This window comes from Prunus avium, chromosome 4, assembly GCF_965620075.1.
Source record: "Prunus avium chromosome 4, drPruAviu1.hap1.1, whole genome shotgun sequence".
Classification (NCBI taxonomy): domain Eukaryota; kingdom Viridiplantae; phylum Streptophyta; class Magnoliopsida; order Rosales; family Rosaceae; genus Prunus; species Prunus avium.
Window position 1 is genome coordinate 33,488,968 of NC_142287.1, and position 9,685 is coordinate 33,498,652.

At 34.3% G+C, this 9,685-nt stretch overlaps 1 protein-coding gene across 15 annotated transcripts; it reads right to left on the minus strand.

The window, feature by feature from the left end:
- Positions 1–296: 296 nt before the first annotated feature.
- SSP4 (SCP1-like small phosphatase 4) lies at positions 297–7,575 on the minus strand. 15 transcript variants are annotated; one of them, XR_015835270.1, is made up of 11 exons: positions 7,441–7,575; positions 6,684–6,745; positions 6,461–6,591; positions 6,153–6,355; positions 5,715–5,833; positions 5,457–5,565; positions 4,660–5,175; positions 3,120–3,457; positions 2,412–2,815; positions 2,147–2,225; positions 297–497 (listed from the first exon to the last, which is right to left on the minus strand). XR_015835270.1 is itself a non-coding variant. In XM_088252141.1 (9 exons), exons 4-9 carry the CDS (start codon positions 6,316–6,318, stop codon positions 2,657–2,659), a joined length of 1,407 nt encoding a protein of 468 aa, XP_088108267.1. In that variant the 5' UTR covers positions 6,319–6,355; positions 6,461–6,498; positions 6,684–6,745; positions 7,441–7,575; the 3' UTR covers positions 297–2,656. The 15 variants fall into 15 exon arrangements, 8 of the variants coding, with proteins under 8 accessions (XP_088108267.1, XP_021825628.1, XP_088108265.1 ...); XR_015835268.1 differs by having other exon boundaries at positions 297–1,338; XR_015835271.1 differs by lacking the exon at positions 2,147–2,225.
- Between the last annotated feature and the right edge of the window lie 2,110 nt (positions 7,576–9,685).

The following is a 9,685-nucleotide window of genomic DNA, read 5'->3' on the forward strand; positions in this document are numbered from 1 at the left end:
TTGGTTAAGCAGAAGACAAACCTCAAAGACAAGTTTTCTCCTCCGCTGGGTTGTTTGCAAAAACAAACTTGAAAATATTGGACACCAGAGAATGGAAATCTCTCGGGGTTTATCGAATCATTGTCACAACCTCCAATAAAATGGCAACAGAAAATAACACCAACCAGGTAGATTTTACATTTATGTATTTCAGATAGCCATAGCCATAGCCATAGCCATTGGCAAGGATGAAACAAGCAAATGACCAGGGTACCAAAGAACGGAAAATTAAACAAAATGAAGTAAAAAATACGCGATTATCTGAAAACGATTTACACAACCACCTCATCTCAAAGGTCACTCCACAAATCCAAGTGTGAGAAGATACAGTCAGAAAACTTGTATGCTTTTTATAAATACATGTCTCTACAGACTTCTCAAGAAAGAAGTAGCAACAAAACTCAACATACTTACTATTTTCACATTAGCAGAAAATGTGTTAGTGTTCTCCGCATGACCTGCAGACAAGGCATGCAAATTTGTAAAAGTACAAAAAGACTAAACTGGCAGAAGATCATGAAAAGCAGTGTTAGTCAGCTAATTTAACAACCCAGCTAATCTTCCTTTCTCCCAATAATATCTGTTATTCAAACCCATTTTGTCTCCACAATCTGCACAATCCTCCAACAACATCTGTTATTCACATTTCATACACATCTTGATCCATCAGTGCAGTGTAAGCATAGAAACCACCATCTAAACTTTTAATGCAATATCGTTGGAAGCATCTGCTAACCCACTAAATTAAGCATCCTCGTGAGAAAACTCACTTTTAGAGGCCATATGAACTAAATCACTTCATATGGTACATCTCATACCCATACCACCCTCCTAGGGTAAAACATGGCATTCTCAACCTCAGCTCATTCACCACCTATGTCACCATGTGTATGTTTTGTTTACTGAAGCAGTAGATATAGTTCATTGGAAAAAAATTATATCATTATTCTAAGAGCAATCTCAGTTCATAAGATATAATTCACTCAAACATACAAACTATGTTTACTATTTGGAATATAATGTAATCAAATACAGACTTTACTTCCCCTCACATTTCCTTCTAAAGCTATTTTGATTTAATCAAGAAATGGTGCTCCAGTTGTTTAAACTCATTAGAAAAGAAAATGAAACTAAAAACTAATCCCTAGAACATAAATAAGCCTGAACTCAGTCAAAGTGGACGAAGAAATTCTGCGGCAAAATGATGCCATGTAGACACAGGATGCACAAGTTGTTTGTCCTCTTTCTGCTCCTCCCTGTTTCTTATTTCTTATCCAGAAGGGCCACACCTTCATATTACTACAGAAAAGTTCTGAACTTCATTTAGCATAATTTGACATATCATTGCATTAAAGGTAAGACTTCCTTTTAAGTTCAGAAAGTATTCAATGCCATTTACTTATTATAGCATTTACATTAATTTGTCTTCAATAATAATTTTTTATGAATGGTAATCATTTATTTACTAAAGATATGCAGTATCACAAGCTAAACTTTGAGCTGTTACAGTAATTATTACTTCCATAACTATCATTTGAATTTCTGAAAATACTTAGGATTCAGCTGTTTGAAGATTTCCTTACTGGTAGACGTCTATGAAGATGTCAAAAAGTTGGTTAGAAAGGCATTCATAATTGTACATTCAACTTAATTCATCTTTTAAGAGATTCTCTTTTATAAGCCACCTGACTTTATTCACTATCTAGCACACTCAATATGCCAGACTCCTCTTTGTGTACCCACTATGTACTTTTTGGCATAAATCCCTCAAGGAAAGAGTAAATCTTACTACAGAGGCTTCCAATTCCAAATTTTGCCATAAGCTATTAATTATTCTTCCTATGAAACATAATCTTTTAATAAACCATAAAAGCCTATGACAATATTGACTAGATTGGGTCCCTAGTGCTAGCGTAATTGTATTGTGAATATTTTTTAATAAAAGACAATGTATCAAAACATGTGGCTGTAATGAGGCCAAACTCAGTAAAAGGCAACGCTTTCAAGAATTGTATTTCAGAATTTATTAGTTTTTCATGCGCACACTCTAATATAGAAAGCAACTTGAAATTGCAAAAAAGGATAAATTGACATTCCATACAGTTACCTCCGAACAAAAAACTAGACAAACTGCCCTCAAGTGTTGTCAGCTGAAAGGAAGAAAATAAGGAAACAAGAACGAAGAGCTGGCAGACAATAAAGAAAAGAAGATTGAATTGCATAATTAATTACCTAATGAGCTCAAATGAAGAGAAAGAAGAGCATCTTGATTAAAGGCCAATATTTTATAGCTAATTTCTCATGTGTACACCCTGATATAAAAGCAACTTAAACTGTACAATAAGGATAAATCATACTTTCTCTACAATTACCTTTGAACAAAAATTAGACAACCCATTCCACAGTGTTGTAAGCTGAAAGGAAGAAAACAAGGGAACAAGAACCAAGAGCTGACTGACAATAAGAAAGAGTTTATTGTATAGCTAATTATCTCATGAGCTCAAAAGAAAAGAACAGGGAGCATCAAGATTAGAGGCCAATATTTTCTATTTTAAAAAAAGGTATGAGAGGGACAAGGAGCTTCTATATTCAAGCAAATGAGAAAGACAAGTGACTCTTATTCCTTGTTACCGAATCTCTTGGCAATTATTGGACGAACATCATCAGCATTAACCAGGGTCTCTAAGAAGGGAAGTAATGAAATCAGAGCACTATCGGACGGATCATCAAACCAACTCTTTATAGGAATTCCATTATTAACTTGCAATCGGAAAACCTGAAATGACAAAAAGTGGATAAGAGAAAAACAGTCAGTTCTGAGTAATAACAAGGTTCATTTCTTTCCACTTTTTTTCTCTTTGCCTTAGCTTTTAATTTCGCCAGGAGTGAAACCAATTTTTATTAGTAGCCACTACAACTGCCAGCATCAAGAGATCTGAAAGAAAGTTCGAGTTCTCAAGCAATAGGGCAACCCATAAAGTGGCAATGCAAAAAACAGGACAAATGGAAATTGAAAAGAAAATCCTAAAAATTAAGAAATAAAGGTCCAAGCAGTTAACACAAATGGCCAGGGTATGTACCTGTGGAGTATTATCAATTATGGCAACTTTTGCAAGATCAACACCTAAAACTGTCAAATCTTTAGTGTAACTGCCATCTGAGAAAATGCATGATTCACGATAAACTCTGCGAGATATAAGCTTTGCATATGGATCCAATATATCAAGAAGTTGCTCTGCATATATGCTTTGGCTGGCAGTAAAAATAACAACTTCAAACATTTCTGCAACTTTCTCCAAGAATGTTTGGAGGTAAGGCCTCTGTTTCACATATACCGTGTGCTCTTTCATGTTGAAAAAGACGGTAAATGTGAAGTCTGCATCATCAAGATGATCCAATGTAGAATGAACCAGTGTTTCTGCACATATAATAGCAGCATTACTACGTATCAGTAACATATACTTCAATATATATTTCTCAACTGAAACTCTGGAAAAAACAAATTCACAGTAAGATTAAACTGAATAACATCTAAACAGAAGATCGGATTTATGGACCCCTAGTTGACATAACCACATCAAGGGCATAATTGGTATGGTGGTCCATAATTGTTCCCTATTCATTTATATCACATTTGAAAATATTGTTTATGACTCATTAAATATTTTCCCCGAAGAACCACTACCACCCTTCATACAAAAATTAACCAAATAAACAAATGAAAAAATGGAAAACCAACATTCTTAGTGGCTTGGTGTACCATATCCTAAGCCTAAATGCTGTCAATACACACGTATTTATGTCTACACATATCAATGTATTAATGTGAGCATGCACGAGTGCGCACACTCATGCATGCCCACACAGACAAATATATTTGTACATATGAACGTGTTTACGTGTATAAAATGGAAAAAATAATTGATTTGTGGGCTAGAGAGAAGCCATATGGTCTCTGTGGTGTGCATCTGCACATACATAGCCTGCATTGATGATATTATCGCAATCAATTCACATGTCCTATTTAAGCACTACAAATTGCTTCCACAACTTTCAACACATTGACGGCTCGCCGGACGAATGTCAAACAACTAAAATATGTGGCTCAGTCTTTAATACACTGTTATAGTAGCCAGACTGAGTTAAAATCAACTGAAATTTTTCAAAAATAAACTGGGTTGCATTTTGTTATGAGCAAACACCCACAAGACTGTATAATTTTTTTTTGTTAAGAGAGAAAGTGAGATGGGAGATGCCAACACTTCAAACTAAATGTTTCACTGACACCGGAAACAGGTAACAAAGACTTCTGCAAAAAAAATTATTTTCAACATTATGGATTTCAAATTTGAGTTTTAGGCATTTTGTTAATATACCATATTCATGTAGACTTTAGGACAGCGTCCTCTACCAATAGCACAGCTCAATGACGTTTGATTAACTTGTTGAGAAAATTAAATGAAATTCATTATAAATTCCTAATTCATCATTTAAAATAACATTAACAAGGTTCCAAAACTAGTAAAAAAGTACCTACAGTCCCAAAAGTATGTGAGAAATAACATTAAATGATGATAAACACATAATCATATGAGAACACAGACATATAACATTACTTACCATCCAAATCAAGTACAAGAGTTACAGACTTTCTTTTTGGAGCATCCTCAGGCAATATGTTGGGTTGATAATTTGATACCACATCTGATAATTCGGGTAAGTTTTTAATAAACAACTGTGGATCAAAGGACTCCGCCTGATCTGAGTCAGAAGAATTAACAACAGTTTCCTGGTTGCAGGGGCTCATTTGACCCATTTCCAAATACATTCCAGCACAATCTGTATCTACGATGGCTTCTTCACATGATTTGTCAACATCAGTATTAATATTACTGCTTCTGATAGTGTCCTCTAGGAAAGGCAATACCATGTATTGCTCAGACGCATCAAAGAACATATTTGGTTCAGCACATTTGTAGTCTGGAAAGCAATTCATTTCACCAATGTCAACATCAAATGCATTCTCGTTGAAGGGTAAGCTCGAAATGATCATGTCAGAAATGTAGAAATCTGAGACATCGCAAGTTTGATTATCACATGAACTTCTGTTATCATCACTGTCACCAGCTCCTAACCCTGAAAATTCAGGATCAGATTAGCATACTAGATATTAGCATTGGTAACATTACATTACATGACACAGTAGGTAGATTTGAATTTTTTATTATATAAAAACATGTTACAAATTACCACTGGAAAGTGGTAAAATTTTGTTGAAATAACCTACACATACTAAATAATGTTTTAGAATAGCATTTACACAGAGTTCAGGGCTGGCACATACCTAAGTTATTTCTTCCTTTTTAATTATATCAGATTGATCTCTATGTGTTTAATTAACAAAGTTTGAGGCATACCTGCATCAATGTCAGTTGGTTCACTATTTGGTTCGCCATGGGATTCACTAGACTCCAAAGCAGGAGAGAAAATTGTCTCTAAATTTGATGGGCAGGTGTGAGAGGACTCCTGAAAATTATACAACCTTATAAGAAATCTTAATAGCCACATGGTGCAATTCAAGAAAACTTTGAGCAAGAATCATTTTCAAAACCAAAGGGCAATGCACTAGTAAGGCAATAAATTGGTGTCCACAACCTTGGAAATTAAACACTTACCATCCTTTTGGTTTCAGAATCGCATGATTGCTTACAATCTTGTTCATCCAGCAATTCCTGATGGTCAATTGCTTCATCACGTCCAATTTCCTTAATAGAAACATCCATGCTCGAAGAAACTATGAGAATATAAGAAGCTCTAACATTAACAATTGCAAAAAAAACTTTGGACGCAGATAATTGTGCATGGACTGAATCAATGTCCTTCGTTGAAACTTGCATTGCACGCTCAATGTAGATTCATAAGAAGCATTTAAATTAAGCAATTTACGAAAAATTAAAAGCCTCCATTACAAAATTAGAAAGCCAGAGAGCTCAAAATGCATGGAAAAATTAATACAAACTTTGATCACTTCAATACAAAGATAAATTATACAGTCTTTACTATAACACTATATGATAGATCGAACATCAACTTCTTTATGTTTGGTTTCTCACCTTCCTGACAATTGTTACAAGTGTCAAGATCCGCTGTATGTTCAGATTTCCTAAAATGAGAACATGCTTTCTTGGTAATCACACTTGACTTTTGACATACACGAAGACCGTTTTTTTCTCGTAAACATCCCGTGCTTGATTGAGCCTTCATTTTGAAAGATGGCATTTGATCTGTACTTGTGATGCGAACCACAATCTTGAGTCTGTCTCAGAGAAATAATTAAGATAAGAAGAAAGTAAATGATACCAATCTAAAGAAACTGATAGAAACAATGGGAACCACGCAGCAGAGATATTAAGCAACATACAGTTTGGTAGTGAGATCCACGTATGTCTGTCTCGGTATCTAATCAAAGATTCATAATAATGATGATTAGCAATCTAAACTCCACGTCTTTTAAAGTCTTCCCAAAACTGTATCAAACTGTTTCTAATGTATCTGTTTTAGGAAAGAAAAAAAAGAGAGTAAAATTCAGCACTAAAACACATAGCTAACCAGGCAAACAAGGTTGTTTAAATTCCCTTACTAACCTGAAAGATCTCATGCCATGCTCCTGCCACCACAACACCGCCACTGCATCCTTAGCACCCCACTGCTTCAATCACCATCACGAAGTCAAAATTATTGTGTTTAACATGTTTATGAGTTTGTGAAACAGGATATGACTAGGGTATCCAAACATGATAATTGGAATCAAATACTGAAAAATAGGGCCTTTGACCTTAAAATTTTACTATACTATCTCGTCAGCATCTAATCAAGAATAAAGATTGAAAAATCCTAATAAAAAAACATAGTAGAAGTGCATAAACTATTCTTTAAGAAACATTTCCAAAACCTTAAAATGATTGAAAGCCTTAAAAAAAACATAATCGTTTCTTAACAAGGCACAAAATTCAAAACCCCTATTCCAAAGCTCCAAAATTTCCAAGTAAACGTTAAAGATAAAGTCAACCAACCAAGTGACTCATACCAAAATATCACCAAGGTTCTTAAACCCCATTGACCAAAGAACTACGCACAAATCGCATAAGCATTTCTCAGAGGCAGAATAATCAAAACCTAAACATGAACTTAAAACCCTAAACAAGAAGCTCCATTGACTACACAGTTCAATTACCAAATTCACACACTTGAAAGAGAGGGAGAAAGAAAGCAAGAAAGAAAACGAACCCAAGAAACAATGAATTTCCAGCAACAGGACCATGAAGCTGTAATTAGCTAAACTAAATTGATAAAAATTAACAGTATAAATAAAAAAAAGGTGAAAAATTGAAGAGAAAATACCTCTCTTTCTCTCTCTCGCTCGCTCTTGCACTCTCTCTCTCTCTCTCTCTCTCTCTCTCTCTAAGACTCTGTTCTTCTCTCTCTTAACGGTCAGACAGAGGTAATATGTCGGCTTCTCTTGGATCATACCGACGGCTCTGATGGGATCTTCGCTAACTGATTTCAGCAAATAGAACTCTGCCACGTCAGCTGTAGAACCAGCTCACCATGACGCGTTGACACGTGCACTTTCGCCGAAACACAGGGAGTTGTGTTGTGCTAGGCAAGACTCCTGACCACCCTCTTTCTTAGCGCGTGTACCTCTTCGTCAAAGCAGGCAAAATAAACCTAATGTCTTATTTATATCATATTTCATAAATATAAAAGAACATAAAATTAAGATATTTAACACTTTTTTTACAAAAATCTATAAAAAAAATTATATTAGCCACTCATTCATAAGTGTATTTTCTAAGTCGAATTCGCAATGACGTCAAAAACGCCATTACGTACTACCATGACCATACATGATCGTAGGTATCATTTCATAATTACACATTCATGCATTCAATTAAAGAAACTATAATATTATACATATATCACCTAAATCTCATCAATTTTCTTTTAATTTAGTAGTACTTCCTTTAATTTTTTGGGGCAAAGCGATATTCTAAATTAGCATAATTTATGAAGAGGGGATTTTGAACACGGGTGCAAGAGGGCGAACATGTTATTATGATCAACTAACCTAACCTACAATTGCACTCTTGTAGTACTTTTGTTGATGCTAAAAAATGGATGATCGCTTTTGGGCTCAACTTAGAGATGATGTGTCACTTTCGGCCTCTTGGGCTCTTTGACAAATGTTGATGATTTGTAAGACAAAGAGCAATGGTAAGATCTTCGGCACCGGTGTGGTACCAGCCGAAGGTTTTCCGATGCTTAAGTTAACTTAATGACAGAGTGAATAGTAATTTGGACAAAGTAAGGGCTAAGTAGCTGAATATAACTGTTACCTCATTTTGGGGACTTGTACCCCTATTTATAAACCTTGGGAGATGTGCATTGAGTGATATTTCAATGTGGGACTGTGGACATTACCTGAGAGGCTACCACATATCCTTTGTCCAGCCTAGTTCAATAGACGCATTTTTCACATGGATCGGCAGTTTAGGTTGTCGAAGGCTCACCTAGGGTTCGTCATCATGTCGAGCTGAGGTTTGAAAGGGATCGGCCCGAGCCTGCCCATAAGGTCGGGCTTAAGTGGGATTTTCGGCTGGGCCGGGGCAAGCCACCTATGGGCCACCCATTACCTTTTTTGTTTGCCTTATTTCCATTCTAAACATTTAAATAAATGTCTTGTCTTGTCTTTTTACTTTAATTTATTTATATGTTACTTCATTTACTTAAGTTTACAATGTAAATAAGGAAGTACCCATATTTGGATTCAATAAAAAATACTAAAAAATAAAATTCCCAACAAATCAAAATGTGAAAATCTAGTTTTGGTATAAGATACTGTTTATACCAATATTGATACCTCAATAAGTCAATGTATACTTTATACTAAACTCTCATTAAATCATGTTTGATTATTTAAGTTGTAAGGAATATATACCACAAAAATATCATCGAAAACATTAATATTTCAGAAGTCCATTTTTCACACTTAATTAGATTTTGATAGAAAATAGTTTTTCAAATATGACATGTAGTAATCTAGGTTGACACAACTAAATATATGCATATCTCAACTAGATTGGCACTTACAAACTTATCAATTAGTTGCACTTTACAACCTTAAGGTACAAAAATAATGTTAGAATTATGTTAGCCTTACATAACTCTTAAACAATAATATAGAATAGGACACAACTAAATATATGCATATCTTAACTAGGTTGGCACTAACAAACTTATCAATCAGTTGCACTTTACAACCTTAAGGTACAAAAATAATGTTAGAATTATGTTAGCCTTACATAACTCTTAAAAAATAATATAGAATACTACATATCATACTTTAAAAATTGTTTTATCTCAAAATTTGACTAAGTATAAAAAATAGACTTTTGAAATACTAATATTTTCAATTATATTTTTGGCGGTTTATATTCCTTACAACTTAAATAATCAAACACGATTTTATGAGATTTTAGTATAAAATATACATTGATTTTCATATTTTGATTGGTATAAACAGTATCTTATACTAAAACTGGATTTTCATATTTTGATTTGTTGGGAATTTGATTTTCTAGTTTGT